The sequence below is a fragment of the Chenopodium quinoa genome, unplaced genomic scaffold (assembly GCF_001683475.1).
Source record: "Chenopodium quinoa cultivar QQ74 unplaced genomic scaffold, ASM168347v1, whole genome shotgun sequence".
NCBI lineage: Eukaryota > Viridiplantae > Streptophyta > Magnoliopsida > Caryophyllales > Amaranthaceae > Chenopodium > Chenopodium quinoa.
Window position 1 is genome coordinate 3,767,737 of NW_018744991.1, and position 24,379 is coordinate 3,792,115.

General features: G+C 34.3%; 4 protein-coding genes across 6 annotated transcripts; 3 read left to right on the plus strand and 1 right to left on the minus strand.

Annotated features, from left to right (window-relative positions):
• The first annotated feature begins 1,011 nt into the window (after positions 1-1,011).
• Positions 1,012-11,161, plus strand: LOC110707063 (uridine kinase-like protein 3). Of its 3 annotated transcripts, none has more exons than XM_021885093.1 (15): positions 1,012-1,372; positions 2,914-3,073; positions 3,411-3,502; positions 4,185-4,254; positions 5,009-5,127; positions 5,306-5,402; positions 5,821-5,900; positions 6,530-6,724; positions 6,813-6,896; positions 7,551-7,611; positions 8,255-8,315; positions 9,242-9,335; positions 9,453-9,528; positions 10,323-10,405; positions 10,518-11,161. In XM_021885093.1, exons 2-15 carry the CDS (start codon positions 2,923-2,925, stop codon positions 10,665-10,667), a joined length of 1,413 nt encoding a protein of 470 aa, XP_021740785.1. In that variant the 5' UTR covers positions 1,012-1,372; positions 2,914-2,922; the 3' UTR covers positions 10,668-11,161. The 3 variants fall into 3 exon arrangements, with proteins under 3 accessions (XP_021740785.1, XP_021740786.1, XP_021740787.1); XM_021885094.1 differs by having other exon boundaries at positions 1,014-1,372; positions 9,456-9,528; XM_021885095.1 differs by lacking the exon at positions 1,012-1,372 and having other exon boundaries at positions 2,952-3,073; positions 3,395-3,502.
• Positions 11,162-11,370: 209 nt separating this feature from the next.
• Positions 11,371-13,258, plus strand: LOC110707065 (fructose-bisphosphate aldolase 5, cytosolic-like). Its single transcript, XM_021885097.1, has 3 exons — positions 11,371-11,753; positions 11,846-12,528; positions 12,713-13,258. Exons 1-3 carry the CDS (start codon positions 11,726-11,728, stop codon positions 13,079-13,081), a joined length of 1,080 nt encoding a protein of 359 aa, XP_021740789.1. The 5' UTR covers positions 11,371-11,725; the 3' UTR covers positions 13,082-13,258.
• A 1,723-nt stretch (positions 13,259-14,981) lies between these two features.
• Positions 14,982-16,666, plus strand: LOC110707064 (sufE-like protein 1, chloroplastic/mitochondrial). Its single transcript, XM_021885096.1, has 2 exons — positions 14,982-15,151; positions 15,326-16,666. Exon 2 carries the CDS (start codon positions 15,339-15,341, stop codon positions 16,470-16,472), a length of 1,134 nt encoding a protein of 377 aa, XP_021740788.1. The 5' UTR covers positions 14,982-15,151; positions 15,326-15,338; the 3' UTR covers positions 16,473-16,666.
• A 2,584-nt stretch (positions 16,667-19,250) lies between these two features.
• LOC110707066 (uncharacterized protein At1g08160-like) lies at positions 19,251-20,520 on the minus strand. The gene has a single exon (XM_021885098.1). The coding sequence runs from the start codon at positions 20,032-20,034 to the stop codon at positions 19,279-19,281; it is 756 nt and encodes a 251-aa protein (XP_021740790.1). The 5' UTR covers positions 20,035-20,520; the 3' UTR covers positions 19,251-19,278.
• Positions 20,521-24,379: the final 3,859 nt, after the last annotated feature.

The following is a 24,379-nucleotide window of genomic DNA, read 5'->3' on the forward strand; positions in this document are numbered from 1 at the left end:
CCTCCATTTTCCCTCCCCTTCTTTTCCTTCCTTCTTTGCTATCCAAACAAAGCGTAAGAGTTAATTTGTAAAATTTTAAGGTACTGTACTATAAAAAGTCATTAGTCATCTATAATCCAATTGTGTTCATCATTAGGTTTTGCACTATATATATATTCTCTTAACACCATTTTTGAAATAAAGCTATTCTTCTAGAGACTAGAGGTCAAATCATATACGAATCATGAAATCATTGTAAAAACTCATCTTCTCAAAACATCAATGTATGGGAAAAACAAAAAGGAAATGATAATTGCATTAATTTTAGAGGGATTATCATAAATTAAAAAGTTGGTACATTGAAGAAGAAGAGCTGAGAAAATTTAATTATTCATAGAAGTGGGCCATTATCATGATCTAGTATCTACGTGGAGCTCCGATCAAGTTGTTGTACAATTCCCCGCCACCAACATCACCTCACTTTTATTTTTACTTATCGCTCCCTTCCAATCTATTCTAACCTACTGATTAGTACTCCATCACTATCAATCATCTTCTCATTTTCTACATTTTTTTTTTCTTTAATATTTTTTAAGCAAACTAATTGAATTTTCATTATTACTCCAAAATTCCAAACTCTACCATCAATGTCCAAGTTCTATTGTATGACGTATTCCATCAATACAGAGTATTCAATCTTGTACATCTTAATTTATGCATAGGGTTTAATACTACAGAAGAAATTTTTTACTTCAACACTTTATTTATTTCGGGCAGGTACTTTGGGAGTGGGAAGAAGGACAAGGAAATCTCCACTCCAAAGTGTCTCTAATAGGGTTTGATTCTATAACCTCAAATTTAGGTGATGAAAACATTACCCGGAGTACTAAACCAAGCTTTGCTTGTCTCTAATAGGGTTGCTTGGTAAATAATTTAACATTATATAGGGTACAAAAAATGTAATACAAGGATGAAAGATTTGTTCTTTTTGGGACAAGGAAAGATTTGTTTAATAAAAGATCTACATTTCCTAAAAAATAAAAGATCTAAGGTATGAATTATTAATGGAGAGCATAAAAAACATGAAAATGAGGAGACGTCGGTGGTAAATAAAGGAAAGAATAAGCCCTATTAATTAATAACAATAAAAATTAAAATAAAATAATTGTCAAAAAAATTAAAAAAAAAAATATAAATAAATAAACATCAAGTAATTGGTGTTTCTCTCTCATCGTTGCGCCCACTATAAATATCATCAATCTTCTCTTCTCCTTAGACAACGTAACTCTTGATTTTTTTTTTTCATCTCTTTCACTTTTAATTATAAATACTCTTCCTTTTTCATTCCCATTAATTTCTTCAATTTCTGCAAAAGTATCAGATCGAATCAAAGGTATATTCATTTCTAATTGTTTTTTTTAATTTCCCTTTTTTCTTGCTTTCCCAAATTAATAATTTAATTTATTTGGTCTCGAATTTTTGTGCTGCATTCCTGTTTATTGAATAAAATTGACCTAGTTAAAAGATTATTAATATAATTGTATCTTGGTTTCAGATTTGATCCGTGATAAATAAGCTGGATTTTCTTTTTTTAAGAAAGATTGGATTTTTGTTTGTCGTTTTCTATATTTCCATTGTTTGAATTGATGTATGACAGTATGAGCAGCTTGCGTCAGATCAATGTGGGTAATTTAGATTAATGTTTTGATTTTAAAGGAATTTGATATTTTATTTTTTTTAAAGATTTAATTTCTTATTACTAGTGGTAAGTTTATGGGACTATGAGCTAAAGCCTAAAGAGAATGATATTTATTGATGTTGATATAATTATTTTGAATTATTAAGGTTTTAATGACATTGATATATAGCTTGTATACTTGTTTGAATGTTGCATAAAATAAGTCGGGAAGACCAAATCTAAGGAACATGGAATTTATTCCTGAACAAAGCACCCTTTTATTTAATTATTTGACTTGGAGGCATTGACATTCTTTTAATTGTAGTTAAAGTTTAGTTTAGTAATGGGGCAGAACTCAGTAGGGATAAATGCACCACGACTTTGATCCGCTTCTTGGCTTCTGTAATGCCATGTATATATATTGCTCGATTAGAAGCTGTGTAGAGATGCCCGATGTCGGAAAAGTAATCACCATTAAGGTATTGGCTAACTGGTCAATATTGGTATACTTATGATCTGTTTGGTAGACAGTAATAATAACAGACTAGCTATAGTGATAATGTATTTGAATGTAATTTTGCAAATGAGAGTTTCATTCTAATGCTCGGGGTGATGGCACCCCATACCCAAACATTTGTTTATCACTATGTATTTCCAATTCCACCTCTTTGAGCGGTAAATGGAAATTAATGAAGATTCAACCCAAAAAAAAATAAAATCCCACGGGCATTAGTATAGGATTTTCGTAACTTATTTACATAAAAATTCATTATCATAAGTATAAGTACAACTCACCTTTCCAATTGTTTACAACAAATTGGTCTAGTGGCTCTTCTCTGATAACTCTAGTAGTCAATAATTCACGTAGAAGATATTAAGTAATAGGAAGAGTCATGTCTTGATATGGTTCCATTAACCTGATTTTTCAGGATAACTAATACAGGAAGAGGATTCTAGAAATGTTTTGTCGATTGTCCCCAAATGTTAGATTAGATGTGTGTCTTGATTCATGGATAATACATTTGTGCATGCTTCTTATAGTGTTCTGTTGAGCTAACACTAATGATTGTTGAACTTTTAACGCATGCTGTGGTGAGTTACTGGAATCACTACAGTTTCAAAATGTTGCATGTGTAGATACTTCTAAAGATTTATATGATTCTTAGTCCTTGCTTTAAGTGGGAGCACCACATTACCTGCTTGCAGTATTGTTTAGTTTTAATCTCCTTCCATGTCCTCATGCCTTGTTTGTGCAGTTTTGTTGAATGGGTTCCCAGTCAGTCGTAGATATGATAGAGGCTTCATCAGGAGCCCATTTTTCTGGATTTCACGTGGATGGCATAGAATCCAGGAAAGCTGTTATTGAACAACCAACAACATCTACTGAAAATGTTTACAATGAACCTTTTGTCATTGGTATGTACAGATCTTTCATTTGTTAACTCTTCTGACTTCTGGCTTTTCCATAAAGTCCTGGAATGCTCTTGCATGTAGTTGAGTGAAGCTAGCATAGGGGCTGGCGTATATGTCACACATTGCCCTTTCACTGAAATCTTTTAATGCTTTGTTCGTGTAGTATGTCACTTACTACCTTTGGTTTTCTTTTGTTTGCTTATTTCTATTTCTTCTAGAGATAAATAGAAGCATTAGTTGCCTGAATTTTCATGCTTGGTCACTTGCTTTCTTTCACTATTTTCTTCACATGTTTCCTTTCGGTTGATTTTGTTGGTTAATCAGACATTTCCCTGAGCAGGAGTAGCAGGAGGTGCAGCATCAGGAAAGACTACTGTTTGTGATATGATTATTCAGCAGCTTCATGACCAGCGTGTGGTGGTTGTTAATCAGGTAACAATCTTGTCAAGCAGTAACGACAATTCGTGAGTATAGGCAAACGAAAACATAAAAGTTATGAGCAAGGTCTATTTTCTCTCTCTTTTGTGGAGAGGGGGGATTTGATGGGGTTGTGTAAGTTCTTTAATTGGTTTAATTGGATAACTGGTTATTATATTTTGTTTGAACATAGTTTCCTCATAATTCCTGATCTCCTCACTATTCTTCTAAAATTTTCTACTACTCTCTATTGTTTGTAGTATTTTAATTAGGGTCAACGAATCAATCTTCCAAAGTTTTAGTGAAAGGAGGCATAGTAAATCATTATTGATCTAATATAATTCTTTGTATGAATCTGCTTTGAGCTGGAGGTGTCTACAAGTTCCCTATGGAATTTGTAATGAATTACTTGATTTACCATAAATAACTCATGAGTGTGATTTTTCATAATTTATAAATTACTCCTTGTCAATGAAAATACTTGAAAATTGTAGGCCTGTAGCCATGAGTCCATTGGTTTCATTGCTGGTAAAGTACTGTGTATGTTTGGATTATTAGACTTTTGGTTCTACTTTTCACCAAAGCACCAGCTTGGAGTCTACACACAGATTGTGTTTTGCTATCATATAAGAATTTTCTAATGCTTAATTTCAACCCTTGGTCATTAATCCATCAATTGCGTTGAATGATTTGACAGGATTCATTTTATCATAATCTGACTGAGGAGGAGCTTTTACGAGTTCATGAATGCAACTTTGACCATCCTGGTGAGTTTACTTAGATTACTTCTAGGATAAGGATAACAATCTTGTCCCACAAAAGCCAGAGCGTTTATTTATTGGAAAGAGTTAACATGTCGGTTGGATGCATGTTTGCTACTTAATTGTATGTTCATTTGTTCCACACTTCCACTTAAGCTTTTTCCTCATGATATATCATACTACCCTCCATTTTGGAAGTTCATAAAACTTTCCGTTTGAGAAAGTTCTCAACATTTGCACTTTATTCCATTTAAATACTTCATTTCTACCTTTTTATTTTATTTTTGTGAAAGCTCACTTCTACCTTTTTATTACACCCACCCTTATTTTAATTTCACTCTCTCTTTTCTCTCTTACTTTTTCCACCTTTTTCTTACACCTACTTGCCACATAAACACTGTCTCTCTCCTATTGACTTAATTTGTGTGCAAACAGTAAATATTGAGAATTCTTGGAAATGGAGGTAGTATTAGCTAAATTCCCTAACCAGATCGAGACACTGATGGTTAACTGGTAATTTATTTGCAGTTTTGCATGAGTCATTTATTATAACTCCTCTAAAAAGTTATCCTTCTATAGTAATTCACCCATGCTTCACCTTATGCTACTGTACCGGTGAACTCCAGTTTAAATTAGCCATTAATACTCGGATCTTAGGGCCCCTTTTAATTTTTAATTTGTTATTTGCTGTCTGGGGATATAAAAGTTTGTCTATATGCAGAAAGATGCTAACAATGAAGTATCCCCCCTCTTTCAACAGATGCATTTGACACTGAAGAGTTGCTTTGTATCATGGATAATCTAAGGCGTGGGAAAGCAGTGGATATTCCAAATTACGATTTTAAGAGTTACAAAAACAATGTATTTCCAGCTCGAAGGGTAAGCTATAATCACAGTTAAATCTGTCTATTCTCCTATATACTTAGGAGAACAAGAAATTATTGTTATGCACTTCAACTTATTTTTTGGCCTCTTTGTTATTTTATAATTGTAGCTGCTTGAATGAGAGAGTGAATTATTTGCACTGCATAACATATTGATATGAAAATCTTGGCAGGTCAACCCATCAGATGTAATTATATTGGAAGGGATACTTATCTTTCACGATCCTCGTGTTCGTGGGCTTATGAATATGAAAATTTTTGTTGATACAGGTCCATCCTCTTTCATTTTACTTATCTTACTATTTTCCTGTTTCTCTGTAGAATCATGTCGTATGAGACTTGTTAACTGATACAAGATTGTTTTACGTGACATCCTTGGGTCTACACATCATAGATCTATGCTCTATGTTTATCCCTTTTAGAATTCTGGATTAGGCTCTGTTTGAAAATTTTATCTTATTGATATATGTTTGCTAAAAAAGTCAAAATGCAATTTTGTTTTCTGCTATCTTCTTAGTTATGTGTCTTTGAAGTTTAATTTTATAGGGTCAATGCTTGGAATTTTTATAGGTTTAAACTAAAGCTCAATTTTCTTTTCCTGATAGATTTAATCTGTAGTACTCATCCTACTTATATCAGAATTACGCCTTTTTACTGTTTGTTCTCATAATGCTGGTTTCCAGTGCAGATGCTGATGTACGATTGGCAAGAAGAATTAGGCGTGATACTGCTGAGAAGGCTAGAGATATTGCAACGGTATTGGACCAGGTTAGTTATTGACCGTGTATTTATGTGAGCATTATCTATTAATTTCTGTGAATTTACTTCTCTGCACCGGATATACAAGGTCTAATTTCTGAGTTTCAGACTCTATTATGTTGAGTAACACCAATTCTTCATTCGAGGATGAGGTGAGATTTTTAGGGAGGGAGGAGTATCTTTTTCATTCATGATCTCTGTAAATTGGTAAGCTAATTAAGTTAGACCATGCAATTTATTCTAATATCTATATAGGCATCCTTTGTCTTGTATGCCCTTGAATTTACCTTTCCTTCATAGCTCTTTGAATACTAGGACTAGCATCACTAATATTTGAGATTAGAGAAGAACTTTGCGTGGGCTGGCGCTTTTATTTAACCAAGTTTTATGGAACATGCTTCTTAGTTTTTAACCAAAATCTATGGAACATTCTTTTTAGCTCTCAAAGAGCCAATAAGGGGAGGGGGGGGGGGGCTGTTCTTGACATAATTGTTAGCAGAGTATCATGGTGATAATTGGTTATTGACCAATTTTTCTGAATAATGCTGCAGTATTTTAAATTTCACAGCATTATTACTAGCATAGTATCACGGTGATAAATTGGTTATTGACAAAATTTCTTCTGGACAATGCTGCAGTACTCAAAATTTGTGAAGCCTGCTTTTGATGATTTCATACTTCCAACAAAGAAGTATGCTGATATTATAATTCCCCGTGGTGGCGACAACCATGTTGCTGTTGACCTTATTGTCCAACATATTCGAACAAAACTTGGTCAGCACGATCTCTGCAAAATCTATCCTAACTTATATGTTATCCAGACAACCTTCCAGGTAATTGCTATTTATTATAATGAGTAATAATTTGTATACATTTTTTTATATTAGGGAAAATTAACGCACTTTTATTCTCCTTTTGTAGATACGTGGCATGCATACACTTATTCGTGATGCACAAACTACCAAACATGATTTTGTTTTTTATGCTGATCGGCTGATTCGCTTGGTAAGTACTGCTTCTTGACTAAACTTTGACTGTCATATTTGTTTCAAAGAGATGTTTGAATAGTTTGTTTATATATATGATATGTGAAGATTTGTTTCGTCGATATAAAATTCTTCTTCCCAATAGGAAATTCCTCAATTTTGTGGGTAAGTAGAATTTCCAGGTTATTGCCAACTAAGCAAATGCACGAAAATTTGCTTCCTGATGAAGTCAACTTTCCATATGCTTATATGTCAACCAAACAACTACTGACGTATTTTTACAGTTCACATGACTATACTGACTTGCTTTCTGAATTACTGTCTTCTGCATATTAGATGATGGTGACATATTTGTTTATAGCATTTTTTGATAGAATGAATGAGAAAAGGATGGAAAGAAATATGTCTAAGAGTATAATATGGAAATGATAATTATAAATGTTAAGGCTGACGAATAAAGGCTCTTGATATTGTCTTTTGAGCATGGCAGCACCTCATGGTTCCTCAATTGTCTTTTGTTTCTTACAACTGGTTGAGCACTGGTTTGTTGCTTGGACAACGGACAATATTGTTTCCTACTTTCCTGATTCATGTGGGAAATTTCATTTCCCTCTTATTATTTATATACAATGAATTTTGTTTGCTGTGCTCTTATAATCTACATTTTGTTTAGGTTGTTGAGCATGGACTAGGACATCTTCCATTCACAGAAAAGCAGGTTATCACTCCTACTGGTAAGCTCCTTGCCAGTTATTTGGTATGGAATTCACCACTGAATCATATTCAACGTCAGTTTTAACAAGTTACTGTATTCATCTCTGGATACCCTGTTTTTGAAATGTATGACCACAGTGAATTTCATCCGCAAGTCTAAATAATTGCTTTGTTCTGTGTTATTGCTTTGAAAATTGTTGGAAATGATGAGGAAGCTAAAGTCCATATGATAAAAGCTCATTGCCTCATTATACCAAATCTTAAGAATTATCCTGCTTAATATAGGTGATGTCCTTGGATGGGCTGATATGGTACATATATTATTAAAAAAGATCCATGTAAATTGTTCCGTTCTAATATCTGATGCAGTCTGTAAATTCAGTTTACAGCAGTATGGAACACCTAAGAAAGTCCAAGCTGAAAGCAGGTGAACAGGGAGTTCAATAAAGTTCTAACTGTCTAGGTGGATGTGCAACATGTTATTCTCTAGAAATTCCCATGTATTTTGAACAGGAGTATATTCCTTTAATTTGGTTTTAGGGCTGTGATAATTTTAGCACTTTAATCTACTTTCTTTTTCCAAAGTTTCCAATCCTGAGACATCAGACCAGGGTTGTGAGTTGCCAGTGTTTAGTTCATTCTGTTCGTTGTTTATACTTGCAGGCTCTGTATATACTGGTGTAGATTTCTGCAAGAGATTATGTGGGGTGTCCATTATTAGAAGGTTCGTCAAAACCTATGGATATATTCCGTTATTTCTGACTTTCATTGGATTTATTTTTCAGTTTCTTATAAAGAGATCAGCTAAATAAGATGATTGTATATCTTGCTTGCTTGTCAGCAAATAATGATACTTCCTTTGTTTTTTTAGTTGCTACATTTTTATTTTCACGGTCTCCTTGACAATTTTTTAAGAGGTGAGAGATAGAGAGAAAATTAAAAGGGACCCATGTGGGGGTATGAGAGAGTTAGAGAGAAAGAAATGTAAAAAATGGAAAGCGTTTTAACTAACAATTTCCAAAACAGGAAAGTGTGTAGTAGTTAAAAAGAAACGGAGGAAGTAGTAACATTCGTGTTTCTTTGAATCGTTGATTCATAAATACAAGCTTTGAAGTATATCTATAGATTAAATTAAACTCTGTTTTGTGAAGTTTGGTGACTAATCTTTCATAGTAGATATGTTTGGTCTCTATTAGGCCCTGTTCTATTCACCTTAAAAAAATAATTTCAGTTCAGTAAAAATAATTTCAATTCAGTAAAATTAATTTTAGTTCAGTAAAAATAAGTTCAGTTCAGTAAAAATAAGTTCAGTTCAGTAAAATTCAGTTTTCTTAAAGAATTATAATAGAAAATCAGTAAAAATAATTTCACTTAAGCAAAAATAATTTCAGTTCAGTAAAAATAATTTAAGTTCAGTAAAAATAATTTAAGTTCAGCAAATATAATTTCAGTTCAGTAAAAATAATTTCAGTTCAGTAAAAATAATTTCAATTCAGCAAAATTAAGGTGAAGAGAACAGGGCCTTACTTTAAGGTTATAGCATAATTTTCTTGTTGAAATTCTTCCTTTTTTCCATAAAGAAACTTGCTTATCATCGGTCTGCTTTAGTAAGTATGTTTGTATCTCATGAAATTTTTTGAAATTTACCAGTGGTGAAAGTATGGAGAATGCTTTACGTGCATGTTGCAAAGGAATCAAAATTGGAAAAATTCTTATACATAGAGAAGGTGACAATGGGCAGCAAGTATGAATCTCTAGCTTGGATTCTTTTGTTTCATCGTTTTGTGTTAGAAGTGCTTGTTTATTGTAATTTATTTATTGTACTCTATTTTTCTACTAATCTCAGTCACATTTATTTTAGCAGCTGATATATGAAAAACTACCACAAGATATTGCGGATCGACATGTATTGCTCTTGGATCCTATCCTAGGAACAGGTTTTCTTCTATTCATGACTTACTGCAAGGAGTATAAGTGGTATAGTTTAGGAGGCTTCCCCACTTGCTCTGTGCTAAAGTAGATGTCTGATATATATATTATCTATTACTTTTTAAATATAATACTTCCTCCGTTTCTTTTTAGTTGACACGTTTCTTTAGTCACGTTTGCTAATGCACAAATTCAATCGTTAATATCTTTAATTACCGATAAGCAAAAATTACAAGAAGTTGATATTTTTAAAATATATACCGTGACGAATTTAATAAGATCCCACATAACTATATTTTTCATTACGTACAATTCACAAAATATGGTCAAAGGGAAGTGTGTATGAATAGTGCTAAAATCAAAACGTGTCAACTAAAAAAAAAACCCGGAGGTAGTAGTACCCATGGATTGTCCTTGCCATACCTTCATGAGGCTACTTCTTAAAAGTCCTAGTGAATCTTACTTTAAGATAAGTCAATAGTGACTGATTCATTGACCTGTTTAGAACATTGTTTCCCTTGTATTTGGGGTTAATCCTTGGAGGAACATTTTTTTCTTGTTTGAAAGATTGGTTAAGGGCTGGTGTCAATGTGTCATTAATGGGTGCAAAACCTAAAATCATATTCTTATTTTACCCTCTTGAAGCTCGTGTTTTCTACAAGCTGGATAAATAATTTGAGGTGGACAGTGAAAATTCTTGGTCATTATTATTTCATTGTTTTTGAAATGTTTCATTTTTATCATGCCAAATTTTACTGGACAAGTCTTTTACAGGGTACTGATTTCTTGGGTGTTACCGTAGGTAATTCTGCTGTTCAAGCCATATCTTTACTCATAAAGAAGGGTGTACCTGAAGGAAACATAATTTTTCTCAATCTCATATCTGTGAGTAGTGTTATTTTTGCTTCTTGTTGCTCCAATCAGCATACAGAGCTCTTCTTTAGCAGGACTACTTTGCTATTCTTAGATCTAAATCAATATCTATTTTCTTAACCAGGCACCCCAAGGAGTGCATATGGTCTGTAAAAGCTTCCCAAGAATAAAGATTGTGACCTCTGAAATAGAAACAGGCTTAAATAAAGATTTCCGTGTCATTCCAGGCATGGGCGAGTTTGGAGACAGGTATTTTGGCACAGATGATGAATGAATGAGGGGAGGGAAGCATTATTCATTGTGAATCTCAATAATCACAAGCTGAATTGAATATTACAAATAATAATCAAGAGTGCCTGGTAGCCTGCTGATCAGTTTGGCCTGGGAGGTTCAACCTAGCTAATGTATTGCCTCCATTATACTTCAAAACCTTTTTTTTTTACTTATACACCTCAATTTTGTTACAAGCAATGCATTCAGCACCATGTTGTGATCAGATATGTAGCTGAAGGGAGCAATGAGGCCCTAGAAGATAGCAATGATGGTATGAGCGCAAAGTGCGCATCTTAACAATGGCATATATCGTGTTGTAAATTTTGTCATAGCCAACTTTAATTTTATTAGAAACTCATTTCGACACCCCTTGAGGTGTCTGTCATTGATTGACGAATGGTTATTAAACATCTGAATCAAATTCTCTTTGCTTTTTGTCTAATTTTTTGCTCAAGTCCTGTAATTTTCTCAGTGCTTATTGGTTTTGAGGTATTATCTTCGCCCCCCAACCCTTCCCTTTACCTTTAATCCTGACGCACGCAAGGTCAGATTATTAGTTTTATCATTGTGGTATTGCAACGATGCTTGGGTGCTCATAAAAAATAGCTTCCTTAGCTTTCCATCAAAGCCATGGAGGATCTTGATATTTTTGAGAATGTGGGTTGTGAGCTTGTGATGGATATCAGTAGGTACTGAAAAATTTGTTTTATCAGAAGAATACAAACATTGGCTTTGTGCTTAATTCCCTCCTTTGTGGAAGTTGCTCACAAAATAACAATGAGGATAAGAAGTAGAAGCCGTTCCACACATAAGAAGAGCACAAAGCTGGTCCACTTGGCTGAGGAAATGATCACTCATTCCTTTATCCATGTATGATAGACTTGCGTTGGATAAAACGACGTGCATGTGTCAAGACATGGCGCGAGGAGAGAAATCTTATTGGTATATTCCCTCAAGTTATTAAGCTGATTCTATATATAGCCATATTGGGTAAATCTGTTATTGCACTTTTTTTTCCCGTGGCAGTTTGTATTCACTCCTTCCTTCAACTTTTGAACCATGTCTGCGTTCGTAGGGAAGTATGCAGGTACTTGCTTCTCTCCAGTACATCCAATATGATAATATTTACTCAACATAATGTAAAACTTTGAACAACTTTTCCCCCTTTTTGTTTTCTAGATGAGCTGATCAAGACTGCCAAGTACATTGCCACTCCTGGGAAGGGGATCCTAGCAGCAGATGAAAGCACAGGGACTATTGGGAAAAGGTTTGCTAGCATCAATGTCGAGAACATTGAGTCCAACCGCCAAACTCTCCGGGAGCTCCTATTTACTTCTCCTGGAGCTCTTACTTTCCTATCTGGGGTCATCCTCTTTGAGGAGACACTGTATCAGAAGACCGCTGAAGGGAAGCCCTTCGTTGAGGTTCTCCAGGAAAATGGTGTAGTTCCTGGCATCAAGGTTGACAAGGGAGTCATTGAGTTGGCAGGAACCAATGGAGAGACAACAACTCAAGGCTTTGACTCCCTTGGTGCCCGTTGCCAGGAGTACTACAAGGCTGGTGCCAGGTTTGCCAAGTGGCGAGCTGTGCTCAAGATTGGGTCTACAGAGCCCTCTGAGCTTGCAATTCAGCAGAATGCCCAGGGTTTGGCCCGCTATGCTATCATATGCCAGGAGAACGGGCTTGTCCCTATTGTTGAGCCTGAAATACTAACAGATGGGAGCCATGACATAAAGAAGTGTGCTGCTGTGACTGAGACTGTGCTCGCTGCAGTCTATAAGGCTCTCAATGATCACCATGTACTCCTTGAAGGCACTCTTCTCAAGCCCAACATGGTTACCCCGGGTTCAGATAGCCCCAAGGTGAATCAACATCTTCTTTAGCTCTCCAGCTTTGTTTTGGTCGCTTCACCTAAGTTTTTCCTAGTTGCTCAATAGTCAATTCATACTTATCTTGTTCCCTATTATAATAACCAGCTATTAAACTAACTATGATCAACAGTAACCTAACAAGACTGATGCTTCTGTTTTAATGTCATATGGTCAGGTTGCTACAGAAGTAATCGCAGAGCACACTGTAACAGCACTCCGGCGGACAGTCCCACCAGCAGTCCCAGGAATTGTGTTTTTGTCAGGGGGACAGAGTGAGGAAGAGGCGACAGTGAACTTGAATGCAATGAACAAGCTGGAAGTACTGAAGCCATGGACATTATCCTTTTCGTTTGGGCGAGCACTGCAGAAAAGTACACTTAAGATATGGGGTGGAAAGAAAGAAAATGTGATTAAAGCACAAGAGGTCTTCTTGGCAAGGTGCAAAGCCAACTCTGAGGCCACCCTAGGCAAGTATGTTGCCACTGGAAGTTCCACTGCTGGTGCTGCTAGTGAGAGCTTGTTTGAAAAGGGTTACAAATACTAGGATTGTACTTGATTCATAAAAACCCATTTCTTATTTTGTATACTATATATAAAGTTTCAATTTTGCTAATCCGATTACATAAATGTATGTATCGTGTTGGAAATTAACAGTATATATGTTGCTCGTACATTGTATGTATCGTGTTGGAAGTTTATAGTTAAATGTTGCTTGTATTTACTCATCTCTTGTGGTACGTGCACAATTCAATGTTGGGGTTTGAAGTAATGTAATTCACATATTAATATGCCTCGTACGAATTTTTGTAGCTGCCGGTTGAATTTGTGTGAGAAACAGAGGTGGTTTTACCTTATATGCATCACTAGATGAAGCCCGTGCGATCGGTTTGTTAGTTTTTTTTATCAAAAAATATTTTTCATATTTATGTGATTAAAATTGTTATTATATTAGTTTTAAAATATTAGATAAAATTCCTAATCTTAAAAGATAATATTTTGTATTTAATTAATTTAAACTTTAAAATCTCATTCGCCAATTTTGCTTACGTGGCATTTGAATTCTTTAATTGTAAAAGAAATTAATAATCACTTATTTAATTGGCTACCACTTAAATTTATAATCCTACATGACGCGTTAAGAAAATTAAATCCTACGTGGCTCTCTAAAAACTCGAGAAAAAACTCCCCTTTATATATATACTAGTTTTGTGCCCCGTGCGATGCCCGAGTTGTTTATGGAATTTTAAGATAAAATTATATTATAATTCAATTTAATTGATTGAAAATAGAATTCTAAATTAACTTCTTTTTTTTTCTACAAAGTCTATCTATATTTATCCAACGTGGTACGACACTTGGTGAAAAGTTAAAATGCTATACGATGTTGTCTTGTGGCCTAACTATAAGTTTATTATTTGTATTTTATCGAAAATAAAACTCTAAACTAACCATCTTATTCTAAAATTCTATCCTAATTTGATTGAAAAAAGAATATTTAACTAACTTTTTTATCTTATGAATCTATTTAAATCTATCCTAAGTGGCGCGAGACTTGACTAAAAGCTAGAATGTCAAGTGTCGCTATTTTATGACCTGTTTAAAAGTTTAGTTTTATATATTAGTTATATGATATATTAGATTATTCTTCCTTGATCTTGAAAGCATATTGGTATTTCTCTTTTAAAATCATTTCCTATCGTCTATTATTCATTCATCAAATGTTATTAATTTTTACCTCCACGGAGCCTAACTTGCAACTTGTATGTAAAACTACTTACCATACTTATTTGCAAATTCTGTGTGCAACTATCTATGGAGTACTTCTCGATGCTTATCATCAATAAGTAAATATTCAAAACTCCTCAGTCTCTAATTGTTTGCCTAAATCAATTAGTTGACATGATTATAGTTTAAGAAATGAATTGCTTGGGAATTTCGTTTTACACTATCAATTTGTCAATCTCGGTTTACAAAATGAGATTGGTTAATTTTTTTTTTTTTTAATTAATGAATTATGGGTTTGATATGTTCTGTACGTGTGTATAAACAATGAAATTCTTAATGCTTAAATAATTTAGTGAAATTGTTATACAAATAACATTGTTCTATTGTACTAGTAAAAAAAAAATGAATACAGTACATAAATTGAGGTGAGCTTTTGACTTTGTGAAATTGTGTGTAGCATAATTAGTATAAATTAGTACTTCGTATTATTTTGTGACCTTTTCATTTTGTGAGAGCATAATTTGATTGCATTAGACAATGGATGGGGATTTGGGGAGCAATCATACCCAGACCCGTTTTAGACGAGGCTTAGACCCGACAAATCTGAGTCTGCGTCGGATCTGGATCCATGTCCAAAATTTCGGGTCTGGGTCTGGGGGACCCGACCCATTGCCATCCCCCCGTGTGGTAAATTAATGAACTCCGAACTTAGGAAGTACAATAGGTTTCTGAGTTTGATAAACTTGGCAAGCATAATCTAGCTCATTCTTCTAATAGTCCAAGCACCATACAAACCAACAAAGTCTTCTCACAAATTCTTCTCTCAGAGCCAAAATTCGCGCAACATCTGCTTCAAATTTTCATACCATCCTTGAAGCGTATTTTTTTGGTACTGTATATTTCTGTGTTTATATTATAGTAATTGATCATTTTTAGGTGTCAGTGTTTGCTGAATTTTATGTTTTGGGTTTTTGGATTTGATTGTGTTAATAAAAGAGAAAAAGGATGAAACTTGCATTGATTGTAAATGCGATTCCTTGAGAAAAGTTTGCTCATCTTGCAGGGTAGAGGATCAAATGTCGATTTCTTCATCAATTCAATCAATTTCCTCTAAACTTCCCCAATTCAATCTCTTCTTCTCTTCTTCTAAACCCTTAATTTCAATCCCTTTGTCTTCTTCATCCCTTCCTTCCTCCTTCAAATCCATCACTTTCCAACGAGTTCCTACTAAACCCCAATCTCTCTCCTCCACCCCTTCATCTTCTTCTTCTTCTTCTTCTTCTTCTTCTTCTTCTGTTCAACCAGTTGAAGAACTCCCCCCAAAACTCCAGGAAATCGTCAAGCTTTTTCAAGCAGCTCAAGACCCACGAGCCAAGTACCAGCAGCTCATGTTCTACGCCAACAATCTTCCTCCTCTTCAACAGAAGTTCAAAACCAAGGAAAACAAGGTTGAGGGCTGCGTTTCTCAGGTCTGGGTTCGAGCTTTCTTAGACTCTGATTCTGATTCTGGTTCTAAACTTGTTTATTTTGAAGCTGATTCTGATTCTGTTATGACTAAAGGCCTTGCTGCTTTGCTTGTTTTGGGTTTATCTGGTCGTCCTGTTCCTGAAATTTTAAGGGTTTCTCCTGATTTTGTCACCCTTTTGGGCCTTCGTCAGAACTTAACCCCTTCTAGGAATAATGGGTTTTTGAATATGTTGAAGTTGATGCAGCGGAAGGCTCTTCTTTTAGGGTTGGAGGATGAGAAAATTGAACAAGGAGATGAGGTTTCTGGGTTAGACTCTCAATTGGTTGTTGATAATTTGGAGCCTAAACTGGAATTTAATGGGTCTTCTGGGATGGAGAGTTCTGATCTTGATGTGGGTAGGAGTGAAATTGTTGCAAATGAGTCCAATTCAAATTTGGGTTTGAGTGGCATTGGATTGGGGAGCAGAGGAGAGAGAATTAGGGAAAAATTGGAGAGAGAATTGAAGCCTGTTGAGTTGGATGTTGAGGATATATCTTATCAGCATGCTGGACATGCTGGAGTAAAGGGGAGTGATGGGGAAACCCATTTCAATTTGAAGATAGTTTCGAATGAGTTTGAAGGAAAGAGCTTGGTTAAGAGGCATAGGATGATTTATGGTTTGTTGCAGGATGAATTGGAAGGAGGTTTACATGCTTTGTCAATCATTGCTAAGACACCAACTGAAGTGGATGAGGGAAGGTAGACTGAAGAGGGAGTATTTAGTCTGCACAAAGATGATTATTATTATTATTTTTTTTTTCACCTGTCAATCCTGAAATTAGTTTAAAACCCTTTTTCTCGGATAGCTAAACATTGTATTTACAATTTTATTCATCGCTATTACTTACCATATGAAAATTTATGATGAAATGAATAAATGAGTGAAATTTTGCTGGATACTTGAGATTTGATATTTGTTTATGCCTTGGTTTCTTCGAGCACTCTCAGCTCGATTTCTTCTATTGATTCTTAAACCTTGTGTATGTGTAGCTTATGCTAGTATTTTGACTAATTATTGACATTAATTGTACTGCATACTCGATTTGGGCATGCTGTTGCCTAGCATGGTTATCATGGACCTTGTCAGAATGATTTTTCAGTTGCTGTTATTGTTTGGTAGACTTGATGCTTAGATTTCTATTGACAATGCAGTTTTTGTAGTTTGGAATGTAACTTCTTCAGTTGCACTGTTTCTAGATTCTGCTGCTCCAAATTTTGATAGATTTGAGTACTATGATGAAATCATTAGCTTGCTTAATTATTTGATGTCATTTCTTGATTGCTATGCTAGTGACTTGAACATGATTTGAATCATATGATCCCTGGGTTTTTTTTTTCTCATGTGTGTTCTCATTCTATGGAATTCTCTATCAAATACTTATTCTTATTATGTTCTCGTCAGAGATCTCCTTAAGCAAGTGATTTTGAAATTCTCCCATTTTGTCTAGGGGGTCATTATAGCACAGAGAAGTACCCTTTCCTTTGAGCTGATGTGATAATGGAAATGTGTGTCATTTTCTCTCTTGTGAATTATATCGTCAATGATCCTGAACATATAAGGTTTGTGGCTGAACTATGGCATGTGTTTTAAATTTTTAATAAACAAAGATAACATTCTTAACAGTTTATTTAGGAAACTTGGGCTTATGTGGTGAAACATGGGTCTCATTTCCATAAATTTTGTTTGACACATATAAGTATATAACTATATATCATAAAGTGTGCTAAACTTCTCTAGGGGTGAATGAGTCAGTTCAAAAAAAAGAGTTCTATAGTTTATACGCTGTTAAGCAGGATGACTTTTAGCTTTGGAATGCTAAGGCAGCTGAAAGAAATAGCCAGTGTTAAATAAATAGGCCTTTGAAGCCGATGTGAATAATCCTACAACCATATTAAATGGGACCAAATGCTTTAATTAGAATTGTAAATTGTTATATATGTTCTCTTGATTCCTCATTTATGATGGTAGCGAATTGAGTTCAAATATGTGAAAGGTGTGCATCAGAAGATGAAATTCTGAACCTAATTCTGCTGCTGAGCCTGGAATTCACTAGTTTGTAATGTTTATGAAGTTTTTTCTTTTCTGCAAGATTGACAACCCTGATGACAGGGATTAATGCTCACATTAGGCCATAAGGCTAATAGGTTTTTTTGTTAAGTGTTGAGTAGAGAAATTTGTGCATGGTGATAACATTTTGCAAGGACGGAGAGTTTAAGAGATTTGTTTATTGTTTGTCTATAATGATATTTTGTTTGGCAGCTAAAGTGGTCACTTTGTTGACTTATAAAAAAATACATCCTAGGAAACAGTGAAGTGAAAAGTTGTTTGGCTAACCAAAACATAAATATAAAACTACATGAGAAGCTCTGTTTCTCACTGAATGGAGAAATTTGCTTACATCTCCTAAGAAGCGTGGATCTGTTTACTAAAATCTCTACCTCTTGTATTCAACCACCTAGCTGTCTGCAATTAATTGGATTGGTATATCCCTTGGCAATTACAATTTTCTTTGGGCTGTGAATACAACAAAAAAACCACTAAATGGTTGTTAAAGCATCCTAGCTAATTAGGCTCAAAGGACTGCTGATGCACTTCAGTATGGAATTTGAATTTCCCTTATTTAACTTAAGGTCTAACTTGACTGGTATCAGCTAATTTTGTATTACTGGTACACGGGGGCTGGCCTAGGCCTGGGCCTTGCCTCTCTAATTCAGTTCACGAACCACACAACACCCCACCTCAAGTAAGAAGCAATTCCTTGTCACAAAAATGATAGGTTGGAGGAGTTACTACCTCTACAAATCTTGATTTCTGACAGTCAGCTAGTTATGTGATGATAGAAACTGTAGGAACCCTGCTTTCAAAAAATAGAAATAGTAGGACTCCAAACTCATACCTCTTAGGTCTTTTTTTTCTCCCCTCTTCTAAATACTGGATCTCACATCCATTGTATCTTTGAAAGTGTCTGCTTTCCTCTATTGAGATAATGTAAATTGCAGATTTCTCTCTGTTTTGCTATCTGACTACATGACAAGCCATGTCATCTCCACTTATTTGTGTCTCTTCTCTTCATGGTTTGGAAATTGACAATTTTGTAGATTTTCTTTTTTGATTGGGGGAGAAAGTGTGAAAAGTAGCTACCTTTATTAGATGTGCTTTGCTGTGTAATATATGGGAAGATGAGCTGTAGTAATTGTATGTATAAACTCCTAGTGATAATTTTTTTTATTAATTGCTGCAATAATTGAAACCAAGAGGAAGATGCTAAGCTGATTTTGTTGATTCTCGTTGGTGAAGTGACAATATGAAATATCCCGTTACAAAAATTATACAACTCTTTAGTGATTTATATCATTATACGTATGTAGCTGGATTTTCTTAAAACTAGCTTCTGTACACCAAGACAATTTGAGCACAACTAAGAGGTAATGTTGTCTAGAAAAATAATTAAGTTAAACAAAAAATGGAAAGGACGAAGAATAAGTAGAATACTTGATGTTCTTCATATTCATCTTTTTTTAGTGCTGCAATTTTTAGCTACGAGAACTCCAAGAGGTGGACTGGTCAATTCTAATTGGCACTTCGTGTGCAACCAGTATGTGAAGCGAGCAATACCCACTTTTGCTCTGACCCTGAAAGTCCCCTTGATATTATATGTGACTCTGTTGCTCTGCACTTGTCTTTGGAGCTCAACTGCAGGATTTGGTGGCAGATAAACCAAGCTTGATATCAAGTGAATCATCTCCAACCTTGCTTCTTCTGGTCTTTGACTAAATGGCTCTAGCGCTCGAGTTGCTATCAGCCTGTCAACAAAGTAAAGCTTTATATCCAGGTAATCAAATTTAACATTGATTTTCCTATTTGGGTTGGTGAAATTTGCTAGCACAGTGAAGTCTCCATTGAAATTTTCAGGCGAGTCGAAGTAGATTGTGTTGAGATTTGCGTTGGGAACATCAAACGACGGATATTTTGGCCTGATGACTAGGTAGATGATCAGAGTTGTGACCCCAAGGAAGATTACGAGGAGACAGAACACAAGGCATATAATTGCACTGCACCAAACTAATGGGTGAGTTCGCCGAGGCTGGAGGAGTAAAGGGTCATTACTTAACAGCCTAACAAAAGGCGCTGGTGAGCTTTTCATTCTGGGCGTTTTTTGGTTTACAACTTGCTTTGATATTGAAAAATGGCTTGGAGTTGGTGTGTTATGTTGTCTTTGGGGAGGAGGTGGAAGAGTTTGCGTTGTTTCAGAGTGGTTAGACATGAGGTGAAACTGCTGTTTATACCAGGGCAATATCAACGCTCCAAGATAAAAAAAATTAGAACATTTTTTTTGTTGGAACCATGAATTTCCTTTAGTGTTAGCTGTATTGTGAGCAGAAAATTTTCAGATGGAGACTAAAAATGAAGGAGATCTGGAATGGTTCATGTTGAAGAAGCTAAAGTATTAGTGGATCAGGCGAAAGTGAAACAAAGTAAACTACTTTTTATTTTGTAGTATTTATAATGTTATTTGATATTAAGAAGAGGGGAGAAGTAAGTGGCTCAAGAGTGCTGCTTTTTAGATGGACAAAAGTAGGGAACTGGTAGGCAGATAAAGTTAGCCTCATATGCAATCAGTTGTTTTTTGAATTCGTTTAATTAGTCCTTAAGAAATTTGACCCATTCTTGATCCACTGTGGAGGGGCTCACTATAAAGGTGTTAGTAATGTGTTTGTGATGAATTTCTGATGTCATGGTCGACACAACGGACGGTTTAGATCGTCTTCAGGATCTTCTGTATAACAATGTTAATAATGGTATTTTCTAAGATGTTCTGCTTCATTAGAATATTAATTGTCACAGAAAGGCAGAAAGCGTTTAGAGTCATCATTCCTGTAATTTGCTTGTTATCTGTTTGGAAAGCTTTATGCATATCATTACAGTATTTGTTTGCTGGATCAAATATTATACGGATATGTGTGAATATACCAGATTGTAATTAAGCAAATAAGAAAAGCTTGCTTTTGTTGGACTGACTCTAAAAAATTATACAGCTGACCTGGAATGCGCAAGACTATTGCACTCATAATACTTGTGTGACGCGTGTGCTTCAAGTAACACACCCTCCGCCTCTTGCTAATAGTCCGGTACCATGGTGCTTCTTGTACCAGGGATCACTTATACAGTTATACTTGATCAGACTGTTGTAGGTGAATGTGCTTTGGTATACTGCGTACATTGGGCCATGTTCTCTTGGTCTTTTTTCTCAAGGTCTTGTTTAGTTTGGTGTGGTCTTATTGATTCGATTTCTAATTTGGTTGAACTTTGACCATCCTCTGTATGCAGGTGTGTTTAAAGGTTCAAGTTGGATAAATGAGTGAGTTTATGCCATTATGCTTAGGATCAAGTAGTATCCTAAGAATTGGTTTGATAATACGTTGTGGAATTTGTTACCCGTCACATTACATACGGTCGACATTTTTAATGCATAAAACTGAACATTGTACCAAAAAAGGTTTCTCTATTGGTGCGAAATTCAAAATTCAAAATTCAAATCATTGCAATTTCAAGAAACAAATGAAAATTGTGGTCATATATACTTTGTATAATTCTACTCCTCCCGTCCCTGAAAGAACGACCCATTTGGCCTAACTTTAGTCCCAAAAAGAATGATCCATTTGCATTAAAACACCCACCAATTTGCAACAATGTTTGTGCAAAATTAGTTTGCCCATATAAAATTTTGATTTTCCATGTAATTTTATTACTCTCTCTCTCTCTATTTTTTTACAAATCCCATGTAAATTTATCTTTCCAACATACTTTTACTTCTTTTTATTTAACTTTCTTAATACCCGCGTAATCAATCTAAATGGGTCGTTCTTTCGGGGACGGAGGGAGTAGTATGTAGTGTATACAAATACTCCTTTCATTATTATTGCACTTTTATTCTTTTTATTTATTTATGAGAGAAAAAATAGTCAAACAAAAGTAACGAGGCATGATGGAGCATATGGTAAAAACCTTTTATGTTTGACTTGTGTGTAGGGAGTTCAATGAGTAATGTAAAACACACGAATGAGTAATGTAAAACACACGATGTATTTTACCTTCTCCGTTATTATTACTCCTATTATTCAAACATTTAATTCTCAATAGAATCTATTCATATATTATAGCTCAAGATATATTCTTAACAAAGAGCTATAATGTTTCATAGTTAATTAGTTATTGAAGAAGTGAGGCCATATTCTGTTTAGCACAGGGCAAATACAAGTTTTATATGTCACATACACGAATTTTTGTTAATTTGTTAGCATTTTTGTAAATATATTGAAAAAACATAGTCATTTATTCAATATTTTTGGTGAGTTGTCCAATTACTGTTTGCAACTTGATTTACTGTTTTACCACAGGATTAATTACTTGAAAAAATTGTTCAAAATTTTTTTAAGATAATAAAAATAAAAAAAAATAAGTACATTATGTTTTAATAAGGGATATTAAAGGTTATCCTAGTTCAATTTGTATATAAAAAAAATGTTTGATATGGTATAAATTGTTCTTTTGTAATTTTAAACTGATTGGAGCATAGATGTTCATTTTAGTGCTTTATGGTTTATACATGATTATTTATTGAAATCTTTCAATAAATAAATTATTAGTAATCCATTATTATAATTTATATTTAGGATTTGTTCACATTTACTGCGCTGAACTGAACTGAATTAAACTGATTGAAGCTAAATTGAATTGAAATCAAGCTAAACTAGACAGGCCCCCTTATTGCTAATTAAACATATTTTTAGTGAAATTTTTACATAGTCAATTAAAATTGAGCACTTTGAAAATTAAGAGGATAAACTCCATCAAAATTGAGCAAAAAAAAAAAAAAGAAAGAAAAAAAAAAGAGAGAGAGAATAAACGGAATACAAAAAAAAGCTTTTAAAAAAAAGAAAGTAAAATTAAGAGAGAGAGAAACAAAACAATAGTCGTAATATATTCCTGAAAATAAATGAATTGAGTTAGCAGTAAAGGAAAGGCAGCATAATTGAAGTAGTAGTGTGATTAATTAGTAATTAGTGATGGGAGAAGGAGATGACGAAAGAGAGAAATGGATGAATAATGAATATTCATCTTTACAAGAAATACTTCTTCTGGGTGAAGGAGATTTCTCATTTGCATTATCTTTGGCACTTTCATTTGGTTCTGCTACTAACATTCTCTTTCTTTTCTTTTCTTTCCGGAATACTACACATTTTTAGACGAATTATTGTTTTTTAATGGGTCAACATCATTTTCCACTTGCTAAATTTTATTATTTTTGTGTGGGGTTCGATCAATCCGAACCCGTCTTTTTCGTTTTGGGATTAAGGCTTTGACATTGTTGTGTATCAATTAGATTATCACTCACTATATCCTTTAGAATTATGCTCCTTGTTTATCTCCTTTTTAGTATAAAGTCATCTTCTTTTTAATATTGTGTCAATCTTGACTTTTAGCTGATTTGATTATGGATTTATCTACTTAATCTGATAATGTTGAGAGCTAGGAAGTTCATTCATTGAATTTGAGTATTATGTCAAGATCATCTGTCGAGATTATTGGATTCTCAAATGGTTATGAGCATTTATTGGATTTTGATTTAGAATTTATATGGTCCTAGTATGCGACATTTGCTCATATTTTTTTTTTTAACTTTTTCTTTGACCTCAATGTGTCCAAACTTGCTTGAAATGAAGAGTTTGAGTAAAGGAGATTTAAAAACTTGATTGCAATAATCAATGAGTCCAAAATCCCTATTACCCTTGAATTATGTTCTAACCTATGTACTCATTGTTTCTAATTAGTTGTTTTGGCTTTCATAATTTGTTTTATTTATGTGTTGGCCTGGTGGAAGCACCTAGCAAGTTATTCATGATTGAATTATACTATGTTAAGTAAGTAGCAATCTACTAATCTTTTAAGGACTTAAAGACTAAGTGGCTTTATTGAAAATCTAAGTATACTGGTTTAGTAACATTTGAAAGTGTTTTGGTGAATTGTTGTTGATCTCACTATCACTGAGTTGCTGAATGTTTGGAGTGATGTGGATTCTTCCAGGAGTCTTTTGTTTTAGTCATCGTAAGTCAAGTATATTCAATTTTATCACAACTTAATATAAGTATATGTACTCCTGAAACAGAATCTTTGATGAAGAAGTACAAAAGAGCAAAATCAAACTTGGATTCACTGGAGAAGTTAGGAGCATCTCTTATACATGGGGTTGATGCAACCAAGATGAAGCTTCACACTGATCTCAAAATGAGGAAGTTTGATCGCATTGTCTTCAACTTTCCTCACGCTGGCTTCCATGGAACAGAACAAAGCCTGCATCTAATCAAGTAAGCTCAGTACCTATTTTTTGGTTAGGAGTGGATATGGGGATGGGCTTGAGGTAGCTTAGGATACAGTCTGCTGAGATAATATTGTTAATGCCTTTTCTTCTACATGTTTACTTGACAACATGATGTTTAATCAAGTGAAATTCTTTCATGCTTAAGACACTTTGCTATTGTCCTAAAATCATCAATTGTCAACAAATGTATGGAACTTGAAACACATTGTTTGTTTATATATTGCTAATT